Source organism: Brienomyrus brachyistius, chromosome 5, assembly GCF_023856365.1.
Source record: "Brienomyrus brachyistius isolate T26 chromosome 5, BBRACH_0.4, whole genome shotgun sequence".
Lineage (NCBI taxonomy): Eukaryota > Metazoa > Chordata > Actinopteri > Osteoglossiformes > Mormyridae > Brienomyrus > Brienomyrus brachyistius.
In genome coordinates this window covers 19,072,315-19,087,088 of record NC_064537.1, presented here as the reverse complement: position 1 = coordinate 19,087,088, position 14,774 = coordinate 19,072,315, and the positions used below count along the sequence as shown (strand labels likewise).

The window sequence follows — 14,774 nt, the reverse complement described above, 5'->3', positions numbered from 1 at the left end:
GTAAAATAAATATGTAAACAACCACATAAAAATGATCCCAGATGATACAGTGTTACTTTTGGAACTGACTTGTGAGTATGCATATGAGTTGAATACATTTCTGCAACCGTGCAGACTAACAATCCCCGAAATATATATTTTAGTATTGATCCTGAACACTTGTGTATTATCTTATAATGCAATAGGACTTATTTGTTCCTTTCTTCGTTGCAGTTTTAAAAGTTACATTATTATATTTTATATCAGGCCATTGGATAGCTTCATCCCAGTCCTGTACATTGCATATAGTATATACCAAAATGTAATAATTTGCATATTATACGTACTTGTTCCTGGCAACCGAATCTCACATATAGAGTGATAGTTTTTAGAAATTGCACCTGACGTGTGCAATCGATTTTGGAATGTGGAGGCAATAACATTACTTAATGTTTTTAACTTGCACCCAAATATCGTTACAACTTTCTTCCATGTTTGAGATACAAAAAACAACTTCAAGCAACTATATTTTTAATGCAATTTCTTCTTCATGTAGAACTTTGGCAATACGTCATAGCTCTCGATTTACCTAATTACCATAGAAATTTACTCGTAACTTTTAAAAGACATACAATTCCCGGCATACATTTCGGGACACAGACCAATGACCGTTTAGTTTTATATAGGGGTAGGTCCAATCTTCTAATCAGGTAGGATATTGTTAATTTGAGTTTGCCTGCCGAGTTACTGTCGATTTACAGATATTCAAGTGGCGCATCCTTTCCTGCCCCGTGGAGGACTTGTGAGGAGGTGAGCCGTATTGTCAGTGTTCTTCATTCCATTATTTTAACCACCTTTTTTCCCGTTTCTGGAATTTTTTCACGTAGTCGGGGGTTACCCCGGCGAAGGAGTAAACATGCCGGTCCGTGCTGAGTGCAGAGCTGGTAACGCCTCTATGGCCTTCGTATCCTCGGCCTCGCTTATCCCACCTCCACCAATAAACACACAGCAGCCCGGCGTCGCCACTTCGCTTTTATACAGTGGATCGAAGTTTCGAGGACACCAGAAGAGCAAGGGAAACTCCTATGATGTTGAGGTTGTTCTGCAGGTAAGTTGGACACAAATGTTGACCGGCCTGTTCTGTAGCTAGGTCATTTTTCAAAAATGCTTGCCAATCGAGTCTGCCTGTCATTCAGTGACACGCAACGATGTAGAAAGCTGAGGCTGTCTATTTAGTACCAATTTTACTGAGCAGACAGTTCGACTACTTATTTTCTAAATTACTGTTTTTGTCGGACTGGTAAGAACTTGCCCACAGCTATTGATGTCCGCTTGGACTTTGAACACGTTCTGCTTAAATTCACATGTATCCTTATGCACTGGGATGTAATTCCGATGTATGCTCCAATGACAGCCTGCTAGAAAAGTAACTTGGTACAACGGGATGTCACTGCCAGTTAACTGTGTATACTGTGTTAATTTTGATACATGCTTTGGGCAGCAGATGGAGTAGTGGTTCTTAGATTAAGTTTGACAACAAGATATCTGCCTCAAATACTGTTGTGTTCCTGGTTGGATAAAGTAATCATAAGCGGTCCATGAGGTGCCCAATTTTACTACATGACTGAAGCAATAATATCAGCAACTCAGCTTTACAGTCTGCATGCTGATTAATTGTGCTGATTGTGTGTTTCTTGTGGGAATATAACAAATGAGACCTTTGCATAATTTCTTTTTGCAGCATGTTACAATGGAGGACTCATATTTATGTGGGTATCTAAAGATTAAGGGACTGACAGAGGTAAGCAGACAAATGAATACTTTTTTTGTCTTTTGAAGCACAATGGAATTTGTTTTTACTCGAAGTTTCCTCCACCCATAAAACATATGCACTTTTGGTTTGAAGTTTTGGCTTCTCCCTACGCGTAGTAGCAGACGTGTCCGCTCGAACGTTTATGACGCGTTTGACGTCATTGTGCGCTCCGCGGACGAACGTCTGCTGCGCTCCAAATTTATGCACGCGTAGCGATATACGCGCAGCTCTGGACTCACTGCGCATCATCGATTCGCTAAGCATCCACTTTAAATACTAACATGGAAGCTTTTGACGACCGTTGGGGTGCTAAACCCTAAAGATTACTTACAAGCTAATAAAACTGTTACATATATGTAAATGCATGTACATGTAAAAAAAAAAAAAAAAAATCTTAATACGCGTGTATGTGAAGTACAGACTTGTCTCAAATTGAAAATGGCAGCAAGATGATCGAACTTGGCAACCCTGTGAGCTGGTTCTCTGAATTTGTTAAGCATAGAGAAACAGGCACAAGCCTCACTGCTGTGGTACATGTGCAGGGAATATCAGAATAATTGATATATTTTTCTTAGTAGTAGTAAATCCAACACGTTGTGCGCATGTGCAAAGTACGCGGCTTGACCGGAGATCTATGAACGTTTCCGTGTACGCATACGCAGATCGGAAACGTGAGTGGTGCGCTTGTGCGGAGAAGTATGAATTTGAAGATTTCCCGGTAGCTTCTTTGTCCGGCAATAATTTCCTGTTTACTTTTCAACTTTTTGTCTTATTATGTTGATAACTATTGTGTGCTTTATTATGCAGTACTGTGTAATCATAGGTTCTTCTAATCCATTAGTTGTAAGGATTTCACAAATTCATAAAGAGCTATGAAATGATGCAGCTTTAAACAGGCATTGGTGCCCATTGATTGTATAAGAAATTGCATCAAACAAAAGATCGCTTTTACAAATTGATCTATTGTGCGAATCCGATGTTGCCATACACACAGGCAGGGTATAACTGCATAGTCCCACATTGCTGAGATTAAGTTGCAATTTGATTGGCTAGTTTAGTCATTTGTTCAAAAGTGCTGGTTTGATCGTTCTTGTAGTCAGCTGCATGAGAATGCTGCCCCTAAAGGTCTTAAACAGTAAGGACCTCTGCATATCTTGAAGTGCAGATTTTTTTGAGCAGGTCTTACAATTTACTGTGCTGCAGCTGTCATAGTCTACCTCCCAGTAACAGCCACGGCCCAGGAATTTACCAGTATGTGGGTGCTTTTGTAGCAGTATATAATTTTAGGGAATTTTTTTTCCTTTAGAATATGTGTGGCAGAACAATTGTTTTGGATGAAAGTTTCCAATGACAAGAAAAGGTTTATTTGAAAGAGAATTCGCTCCAGTTTATTCACTTTTTACCATGGGTCACATACTCTCGAAGTTCTCAGTGCCTATTTATTTTTTCTAGTTGGAAAACGACAATTTTAATACTCTTGTCTAGCATCTAATATTTAGCTAAAATTTGCTAAAAACAAAGCTTTTGCCAGCTAATGGCTGTGGTGAAATGACAGGAAGGTGGAAGGACTTTGTATAGATAGATGCTGACGCAAAAAGGTGAAGCATCACACTGAATCCTTATATCTGCAGTTGTTATGTGACCTGATGTTAATTGATCGTTAATTGTTTTTTGAACAGGAATATCCAACTCTCACTACCTTCTTTGCTGGGGAGATAATCAGTAAAAAGCGCCCCTTTTTAACAAGGAAATGGGATGCAGATGAAGATGTTGATCGCAAGCACTGGGTATGAGTGTTACTAATAAACACACATTTAGCAGATGTCAAAATTCTGATAAATAGTTTTGTTGTAGTTTATTGTGCGATTTGTGAATTTTGGCAGGAAGTAGAAATGCTGGCAGCTTTCTATTACTAGGTTTTGTTTAACAGGTTTTGCTTCTGTGCTTCAGTTTCATTTAGAAATAATACTTTACAGTATGTTAATTTGTCTTCCTGATCTGAATTTTCAGGGCAAATTTCAGGCTTTTTATCAGTATGCAAAAACGTTTAACGCTGACGACTTTGATTACGAAGAACTGAAAAACAGTGATTTTGTCTTTATGAGGTGGAAGGTAAGACATTCTTCCAAACTGACCACTGTTCTTTATAATCTAGAAGTGTTTCTCTTCTTGTTTTGCTGGTGAAATGTGTGTGATGTATGTATGCAATGAAATTCTGCTGCACCCCCCCCCCCCCCCCAGGAGCAGTTTCTCGTCCCAGATCACACAATCAAGGACATAAGTGGTGCTTCTTTCGCTGGCTTCTACTACATCTGCTTCCAGAAATCCACGGCAACCATAGAGGGTTATTACTACCACAGAAGCTCAGAATGGTAAAGCTGCTCAGTGCAGTTTTTCATGGAGCCTAGCTGTTCATAATTTGCCATTAGATGTTTCTGAACCATGGTCTGATGTATCAAAACATAAGACCACAGAATGAATATCTCCGTAAATTAAGCATCTCTTACAGGTTTAGTTGTAAAATGCAATTGTCTTACTGCGATCTTATGATATGCTGTTGATTTTAGATTTTACCATAAAAATCTTACATTGTCTTTCAATTTTCTTTATCCACTAACAAAGAGCTAGTTTTTTTTGTGTATGGAGTTAACTCTTGCTACTTTAACAAACGCTGGAGGAAAATGCAGGAAAATTCCTTGAGCCACCCTGGCATTGACATGCGTTCACTTGTGACATTTACAATTTTCCAAGCACGCAAGCAAGCAGGCTTCCAGCAATCTGCTTGAGCTCAGATGAATCTGACCGAAGAATGTAATGATCATTTATGAAATCTCTGTCAAGCTTTCACCCACAAAGGCTTGCCAGACGCTGCAACCCAGTGTTGGTTTTCTGTGTCTATATATAGTGACCAAACAACTTAAGACAGTGTACCATGTAATCTATGTGCATGTCCTCAACATGTCTGTAAAGGGACAGCATGTGGATAGGGGTTAGAATGGTGTGGGAGCAATGCAGTATTTCACACCAGCATGTTTCTGGTTTGCTCCCACAGGTACCAGTCCTTAAACCTCACCCATGTCCCTGAACACAGCATGCCTATATATGAGTTCCGGTGACACTGACTTCCTGGTGCTGCTTGCAGAGTCGGACTGCTCAATGCCCCGCGAACAGTGAGGACGGCGGGTGGCTGTAGACTGTCACGTGATTCAGTGGAGGACCGCAGCCTCTTTGGAGAGAGAAGCATCGGACAGATGGGTGCACGGGAGGAAAGCTCAGGCCCAGATTAGCAAGAGAACCGCTAAAGGGCCGTACGGAAAGTACGTTCTCACACATTTGTGGCTCAGTGCTTCTTTATCAAAGCTGATTTTTGATAATCTGTTTTAAGCTACCTTAGTTTACCTGCAGTGTCGTCATGGTATCTACTTTTTAAGGTTGGTTGTTTAACCTCCCCTCCACAAGAAAGTTACTTAATACATTTCTGGTTCCATATAAGGTCAGACTTTGTAGAGCTCGTTATTGTTTTTTAAACAATACTTTTGGAACTTTTGTTGGCTCCTTTGTCTTAAAGCAGTCATGACTACTTGGGCAAATCTGGAGAGATTCTACCAATGTTAGTGAGCTACAAAAACTGCTGGGATTCTATTGAACAGTAATGTGTGTTTTGCTTAAAATTCTTGGCAGTTTTGTTGTTCTGAATCAAGCAAGATGTCGACTTAAAGCTTTTCCAACATGGATATTTGAAGTGTTTTGCGACCTAGAGACTTGAGTCTCTTGGAACGCTTTACCTTTGGTGGTAAGAGGCAAATGATGTCAACAGCGCACATGCTGTTCCCAAAAGACTTCACCTCCCCAGCCTGGCTCCCTGCTTTCTTCTTTTACTTGTCCAACTATGCAACATAATCACAACATGAGCTGTTAATATGCTTCTGGTTGTCATAAACACTACTATAGAAGCTAGTCTTACAAAAGGTCCCGTTTTAAGCCATTGCAGTATTTATTGAACTTGATTAATTCTGTCTATATCTACCACATGTTTTCGTCTACATGCTTGAGGATCATTGTATAATCTTTGCTTCCCTCATGATGGTGCCATCTTCTCAGCAGCTGTGAAGCGTGTTGCGTCTACATGGAGAGGCAGCCATGTACAATGTGTACTTAACTCTGAAGTATTGTGGTATTTTCTCTTCAGTTCCCAGTGTGGTAATGGCCAACAGCCTCACTGTGGTATCCTGTGTTACTCTGTAAAACTCGGTGTGTTGAAAAGCACTGTGTAGGACACGATGGTTTAATTCTCTTCATAGTGGAATACTAAGTTGCACCTTTCCCCATGTCACTGTGATGGTGGAATTCTTATAACACACAGTCAGGATGGGTTAGCAAAGCCCGCCTGCGATTTGCGTTCCTCTAGGTCTGTCAGCTGGAAGTATACGAAGATTACAGTGTTTAATGTTTTGCATGCAGCAGATCCTAGTACCCTGGTAATTTCGAATGGGGCTTCAGAGAGCATTTGTGTATTTTAAGTATTGTTTGATTATCAAACCAACCACTAAGCTTCTGAACATGTGTTTTAAACAGATACTGATGTGTAAATGTAGTTTTCTATTAATGAGAGAAAATGTATAAGTTCTTAAAGCTTTAACTTTCTGCCTTAAAGGTGAATGAATTTTATAAATTATTTTTTTGACATGAATGATGGAATAGCAAGAAAAGCACGAGCCTAATGTAAAACATTTTGAGTTTGGACTTGGAGTGGGTGTTGGTACCATGGTGTATACTGTGCTGTTGTGCTGTAATGCCACTCGAGAAAATGCAGTACTCAAACCAAATAGATATCTCTGAGTAGTCCTGAAGTGTTAGCCCTCTCACTGTGGGTTCATGTGCTGCCCTCAGGTAACTAATGGTGAGCCAGGAAAGTATGAGTACAGTTCCTACTTTTATCTACCTCAGTGGTCTATTGGTTACGTGCCGCTTCATTCTTACTTCTCTTGGCTGCCTGTGGCACTGCAAGGTAAGTTGATGATGAGACCTCATTCCCAATGGGGATGTCTTTTTTTGGGGAGGCGATGGGGAATGCAGCACATTTAGCCTATTAAAGAAGGGATAAATAGTCATCATTGGCTGGTTGACATTGGTGGGACAAATCAAATATGTCTTTAGAACATTCTGCGATTAGGGTAAGTCACTGGGTAAGTTCACATGATAATTCAGGCTGATTACAGTGTGGACAAATCGTTACGGAAAAGAAATTCCCATTCAAGACTATTTGGATCTGGATAGTCTGCTTAAAGCAGTTCATGGTTTATAGTTCACGTAGCAATTTTTTTTTTTCATACTGGTCATTTACAACAAAAGGAACTTTCCCTAAAGCAACAAACCCTTTAGGTAGGAAGGAGAATATCTCCGTAAGTTAAGCACCTCTTACAGGTTGTTCTCTCAAATGTTAAATATTAATGCATCAGTCCTTCCTACGCTACATTTTTTTCTGGCATGTTTAAGAAGTGGATGAAATGTTTAATGCAGGTCACAAAATAATTTAATGAGCAGTGAAATATGATGTGTTAAGGTGTTCGATGGATGGAGGAATTTTAAGAAAGAGGTATTTTGTTTAAAGTAACAACTGAAATTGCAAGTGGAATTGATGTACGGCCAAGGATGTGGTCAGGTGCGATGTAGTGTCTCCATCAGCATTTCAATAAAACTTCCATTGAAAAGGATGCTTTTTTTTGTTTAATACAATGTTTACGTAGTTCATTTCGTTCCATGTTAATACGTTATTAGTGTGATGTAACATGTTGCATTAAAAAGGTATTGTTCCAGGTGAAAAGCATGTTTTCGTCATACCGATCCACCTTTGGGCTGTCCATCCCCAATAATGTAATATGGGACAACCCGCATCTGAAATGCAATCCAATCATTAATTTCCTGTTTCTTGTTTCTCTGCGACACACATTAGGTCTCAAAGATCTCGGTGGCTACGGGATAAGTAGAAAAAACATGGGAAATGTTTTTTGTACGTAAAATTTGATTCTCCTTTCTCAATTTTCTTTTACTGTCTAGAAAATCTATACTACAAGAGGGAATTACCGTTCTGGAGTTTTTCTAAGCTGGAGTTTTTCTCTTTGCGTAATACACATGACATTCCAGGGAGGGCAGTTTCCTCACGCTTTATGGGTTGGGGGTTTGACTCCCACGCCAGCTGATGTCATAGCAAATAGTGTCCTTTGCTGCATGCCAAAGACACGCCAATAAGTTTGTTGGTGTTTCTCATTTGTCTATAGTTTATGATCGCATGTTTGTGTGTACCTGCCCTCGGAAGGACTAGTATCATTTTATTTTATATATATATACTCCGGTTTCCCCCCACAGTCCAAAGACATGCTGAGGCTAATTGGAGTTGCTGAATTGCCCGTAGGTGTGCATGTGTGAGTGAATGGTGTGTGAGTGTGCCCTGCGATGGGCTGGCCCCCCATCCTGGGTTGTTCCCTGCCTCGTGCCCATTGATTCCGGGATAGGCTCCGGACCCCCCGCGACCCAATAGGATAAGCGGTTTGGAAAATGGATGGATATATATATATATATATATATATATATATATATATATATATATATATATATATATATATATATATATGAATAGCAAAACTTTCTGGCAGAGAATCTGAATTTCCACTGTTATCATTTTTACTCAGCCTTTAGTTTTTATCATTTAAAGCATTATAGCTGCAAACTCATTAACACAACTGCTTAATAACATCTTCAGTACAGAGCTACAAAATGTGGGAAAATCCTTGCTAAAATGACACATGAATAACAATCGTCTCCCTGTCTACTGTGGGAGAACCCATCATAGCACCAAGATCACAGGTCATAGGGCCCAAGCAGAAACCATCCACCCATCTTTACTTCATCCTTTCCATGGGATGCACAGGGCATAAGAAAAGGCGCATCATACCAGTCCATCTCAGACACCATAAAGATACTGGCATCACCAATTCAGCTGGTCAGCATGTCTTTGGACTGCGGCTGAAAGCTGAAGTCTGGACAGACCATCCAGGAGCTGAATCTGAAATGGCTGCTCAAGGAAGCAGTTAAGAATATACACATAACTTTTATATGATTGTTGTAGCTGGTGTACAAAAGTGATATATAGTCATTATCAACACAAATTCAGCTAGTCCTTCCTGTCTGTGATGACACTATTGTTGAGAAAAGAACAAGGATGACCTTTATCCATGAATAGAAAAAAGTAACAACAGCATCCACTGTCTCCCTATGGGACAAACGCAATGCATTGTGTGTCCATCAGTCTGAAAGTAGGGTGTCTCATGGGTGCAGTGGGCTAAGCCTGTGTACCTGTAAGCACAAGGTCATGGGTTCAAACCTTGAGCAAGGCCCTTAACCCCCAGCTCCTTGGGCACCCCAGAAGGTGGCTGCGCCTAATCAGCGTTACTCTACAAAGAGAAATTTGAGGGAGGGGTAAAAAAAAGAATTTCCCCACAGATCAGCCATAACATTAAACCTACCTGCTTGGGAAGGTCCCCCTCATGTTTCCAAAAGAGCTGTAACCTATCGAGGCATGGACTCCACAGAACCTCTTGTGGTATCTGGCACCAAGATGTTAGCAGGAGATCCTTTAAGTCCTGTAAGTTGCAAGGTGGGACCTCCATGGATCGGACTTGTTTATCCAGCACATCCCATAAATGCTCAATCAGATTGAGCTCTGGGGAATCCTCAAGCCATTCCAGAAAAAGTCTGGCAATATGGCAGGGAGCATTATCCTGCTGAAAGAGGCCACTGCCATTGGGCGATATAATTGCCATGAGGGAATGTAGTTGGTCTGCAGCAATAGCAACTGGGTCAGAGCATCTCCCAAATGACACTTTGCGGTCTGAAGCTTTTTCAGCAATTTCTGCTACTGTAGGTCAGCTGTGGGATTGGAGCAGACAAGCCTAATCAACGTTGAGGTAGGTACAGTCAGTCCTGGTACAACTCGTGATATCACATCATCAATCTGTTCTAACACCGATTTATACATTAGTATCCATTCCAATACAACGTGGAATCGCAATTGTATTTGTGCACTTTTCAGTCGAAGAGAGAAGCATTATGCGAACTACTACGCGACATTCATCCAAGTGAACTATAGTAATGTCCGATTTGTGAAGGGTTTGTTCTTTTAAACTATTCTTTTTCTTGTACATCCAGGCATCGCACTGGCCAAAGTATTAGATTCTAAAAATATTTGACAACTTATCATATAAAAATACAGCAACGTTTTTAATTACAGAATCTCTCCAGATCATCTGGAGTCCTACGCCATATCTTGTGCTCTCTCTTCTTCAGCTCAGTCCACAGGTTTTCAATGTGGTTCAGGTCGGGGGACTTAAATGGCCATGGCAGAAGCTTGATTCTGTGGTCAGCTAACCACTTCTGTGTTGATTTGGACATGTGCTTTGGGTCATTGTCCTGCTGGAAGATCCAGTGACGGCCCAGTTTTTGTTTCCTGGCAGAGGCAGCCTGTCCTGGCATTTCATGGAGTCCATAATGCCATGTACCCTAACAAGGTTTCCGGAGCCTTTGAAGGAAAAACAGCCTGACAGCATCACAGAACCTCCACCATATTTTACAATAGCGATAAGGTTCTTTTCCTTATAGCCGTCCTTTTTATGCCAAACCCACCTTGAATGTTTATTGCCAAAAAGCTCCATTTTGGTTATATCAGACCATAGAACAAAGTTGTAGTAGTGTTCTGCAAACTCCAGGTGTTAACGTTTGTGCTTAATAACCTGTTAGCATGAAGGTAGCTTCTGACGGTGGTTTTGGAGAAGTGGTAACCCCAAGATTTTACTTCGTCTTGTAATTCACCAACAATGATCCTTTATGCCTCTCGTAAGGCAGCAATGATGCATATGCGGGCGCAATGTGAGTGTCGAGTGTAAACCGACCCTTAGTCACATTGTAGCAGGAGTGACTGTATGTGTCAAAGTAACATCCATATGAATGCTAGATCCAAGGTTTCCCAGAAGAACATTCCCAGAGCATCACACTGTCATGCCACGGGGAAGTATGGACGGGGAAAGGAGCAGGAGTCGAGCAAACGAGATAATACGGGATTTAATCGGGGGAAGATGCAGGGGGCACACCAAAACGACGCTAAGACGTTAATGACGGAGCTCCGCACTTAAATAAGGAGATTTAATTAGACAAGACTAGGAACAGCTGGTAACATGGGGATTCCAACAATGGTTAATGAGGGGGCGTGACACACACTACATCTGGCGGTTTGCCTTCTTCCCATAGTGCTTCCTGGTGTCATCTCTCCAGGTAAACGATGCACTTTCACCCAGCCATCCATATGACGTTACAGAAAACACAACTCATCAGACCAGGCCACCGTCTTCCATTGCTCCATGGTCTAGTTCGAACGCTCGTGGGTCATTGTAGGCGCTTTCGGCGCCATTTTCAAAAATGAACAATTCTGATTCGCTCACAATTAGTTGCCCAAAGTTGTCTGCCATCCACATTTTAATATCTTTCATACAGTTTTGTATACTGTTTAAGGTGCCTGAGTGATTATGGTTTAAGGGAACACAAAGCTGCATATCATCTGCATGATTTGTAAGGATGTGCATTATCTGCATCCGTACGCTCGCTCATTTTTCCTGCTTCTATGACATCAACTTCAAGAAGCGACTGTTCAGTTGCCTTGATATGTTCCATTCTAGCGGGATAATTGATGTTATTCGCTTCCCCTGTGAGTGACTTCAGTGCTATGACTAATCATCCATCCATCCATTTTCCAAACCGCTTATCCTACTGGGTCGCGGGGGGTCCGGAGCCTATCCCGGAAGCAATGGGCACGAGGCAGGCTATGACTAATCAATGTACTGAGAGATATATGGCTTCAATATAAATAAAATCACACCCCGTATTACTTGTTTGGGTTGATATTTTCATTTCCCACCTGATTTGCCTTTTAGAAACATGCTAACCACACAGACATATTATGATATGCACCATCTTTGAAAGAATCCTCTGCATTTCTCTCCTGCTGCATGGGAGGAACTGAAACATGGAAAGAGGCACGCATGTTTGCACATGTGAAAGTTATCTGGTCTAAATCCTTGGAACAACTGGTAACAGGTGTGGTTGCAGTGTTTACAACTTACTATTTACATTTCACTAAAGCACACGTGCTTCAAAGCAATAGAAATGACCTGAGCCAGTTATTAGTCAATCATTAACCACAGGGGTGTTAGTGTACAAACACTATAAATAAATACTTCTTAAACAGTGATAACAAGGAAATAGAGCAGTAATAATAAATATTTTTAAATCTCCTCTGAGAAGATTTTGGACAAACCTATAAGTGGCATTGCAGTGTTTCACACACTAACCATAAAACAACAGTTACAAGATTAATTATGTTTTATAATGTTGAATTATTGAATCTCTTACCACACACAGTGCCAACCGTGTGAATCACAGTAGTAAATCAATGCGCAATTATAATCTTTAATTCTAACTAACCTTAATTCCACTGTCAGACGAACAGAACTGGAGCACAATTAAAAAATAACGGAAACTAAAAAAGAAGAAATTGCTACAAATCACTGAGGCAGCAACAATACTTTAGGCTGAGGACCAAGATCTGTGGTGAGTGATTTAATAGTAAAATGATGTAACGCTAAAATAGCATACTGATGTAATGCACTTGTAATCCAGTTAAACTTCACAGTCTTGTGTAACCTGCCTAAAAGGAATGTTGTACAATCTTGGTTAAATAACCTGTAAACAGAATAGATAAGTCTGGTTTTCCAAATAAGTAGTTGAATATTATATAGCAGATTAGAAAATCAGACAAATAACTCATAAGACATAGAGATAACATCTAAATTCCTCAAGCATAGAACGTAACTTGAATGAAAGAGGAAATGTCACAGCATTTCCTTGACATGAAGCAGTCTTGTTGGGTTACTGTAAATGTGTATGTAAATATATGTATATATAGCCAGTTTCCTGGTTTACCCAGGGTGAAAAAGCCTTTTTGTCAATCGAAGAAACAGTTTCTATTCTTAGTTTGTCTGTGTTTAGATTTTTATCATAAATGTCAGCCATTGTTGATGATAAGAAATATTGATTTTTAAGTCTAAAGAATAACAGTACTATTCAGAGTGATGAGCAGATAGCAGAAGAGTTTTTTCTGTCTGAAAAGAAATGTGAAAATCTTTGTGAATGACCCGGAAGTTCCTACACAATGCCTTGCAACATCCATCCATCCATCCATCTTCCGTAACTGCAGTGGACCTAGAACTTCTACCAGGAAGTACAGTGCAAAGGCAGAGGCCCATCCTAGATGAGTTGCCAAACTATCAAAAAGCACGTGCTCTCATTATAAATGCATGTGTTTTGAGACACTGATTGCCCTAACCCGATGTTTTTGATTATGGGAGTACCAGAGGAAACCTACAGAAACACAGGAGACCATGAAAAATCCTTAGATGGTGGCGCAGGAGGTAGTGCTATTGTTCGGCAACCGGAGGATTGAAGGTTCAAGCTCTGGTTCCTCCTGACCCCATCAAAGTGTCCTTGAGCAAGACACTGAACCCCAAATTGCTCCAGGTGAGCAGGTTGGCACCTCGCATGGCAGCCTCCGCCACCGGTGGGTGAATGCGAGGCATGAGACGTAAAGTGCTTTAAGTACTCGTAGGAGTAGAAAAGCACTGTATAAATGCAGTTTGTTTACCATTTATAAACACACAGAGATTGGAACCACCAAGCACAGGGCGGTAAGGCTTGAATGCCACCTAAGAGCTGTGTTGTGCCATCAATAACACAGTTATAGCTTTTACCTCATCTGGGAATTACACAGAGTGACATCAGCACAATGCATCCATCCAAATCAGACCCCTGCTTCTGCTGTCCATCTATGACAGCATTCAGTGTAACAAAAACCGGCCAAAACACATTTCTGGTGACCTGTCTGTTGTCACTTGGCTGCACTGAAAGGTTGCCCATAGCCTGGGAGGTTGTCTGTGAAGTCACCTGCGGCAGAGATCAGGCGTAAGGGGATTAAGGGACAGCCGTGAACTGAAGGCTCCTCGACAAGGCCAGCTGTGATAGCTACTCCAGATGGCAACGACCGCTCTGACCTTGGGTAGTGACACGGGCTGGGGCCCGTGATTTCAGCAGCCTCAGATCATTGTGCCAGCTTTCTCTGCCAGCCCCCTCTCACCAATCACACTTTGAAAAGTCACCTGTGCCAGTCGAAGTAATTAAATAAAGATGACAGTTCTGTGAAGATTTCTATGATTTATGGAATTTAATCAGGTGTCCACAGAGGACAATGCATGTTTACGCTTGGTAAACATCTTTCACGAGATTTTTTTGTGTGTGTGTGTGTGTGTGTGTGTGTGTGTGTGTGTGTGTGTGTGAGTCGGAGTTACTGGAACGGAGCGGTTTTACAAAAACTGAGAGATCCCTGTGCTCAGGTGTCTGACAACCACAGAAATTAAGGAATATTTGTTCTTAGCTGTCAACACAAATTACGTGTGGCAATAGAAAATTGCTAAAGATGTCCTAACATTTTTAAATATTAGATATTTTAAGATAAACACGCAGAACACATTTTTTTAAAATTATGGTTATTCTTTTACTATGCTGATTCATTATTAGTTATATTACAGCAAAGAAGCAATTACTAATTCTAAGCCCTTTTAAAATTTGCTTCGTGATCCTCATTTTAAAATCCTAGGTCAAGACAAAACGTTTTATTTGGAATGTTACGTTACATTAAGGGTTCGCCAGTTAAGTACACGGTCGCCACCTATGTAATTGTAAAACGTCTTTATTTTTAGTTTTTATGTGCACCTACTTTCCGTACTTGTGAAATACGTATGACGTCTCTTCGACTCCGCCTTCCACGATTATAAAACGGGACTTATTCTAAGAGTGGATATTATGCTTTGAATTCATAGTAAGT

General features: G+C 40.7%; 1 protein-coding gene across 2 annotated transcripts; it reads left to right on the top strand.

Moving 5' to 3' along the window:
* The first annotated feature begins 589 nt into the window (after window positions 1-589).
* LOC125742653 (glucose-induced degradation protein 4 homolog) lies at window positions 590-7,506 on the top strand. Of its 2 annotated transcripts, none has more exons than XM_049014872.1 (6): window positions 590-1,087; window positions 1,721-1,780; window positions 3,472-3,579; window positions 3,803-3,904; window positions 4,034-4,164; window positions 4,935-7,506. In XM_049014872.1, coding segments are annotated over exons 1-6 (594 nt in total). In that variant the 5' UTR covers window positions 590-895; the 3' UTR covers window positions 4,936-7,506. The 2 variants fall into 2 exon arrangements, with proteins under 2 accessions (XP_048870829.1, XP_048870828.1); XM_049014871.1 differs by having other exon boundaries at window positions 598-1,087; window positions 4,845-7,506.
* The last annotated feature ends 7,268 nt before the right edge of the window (window positions 7,507-14,774 follow it).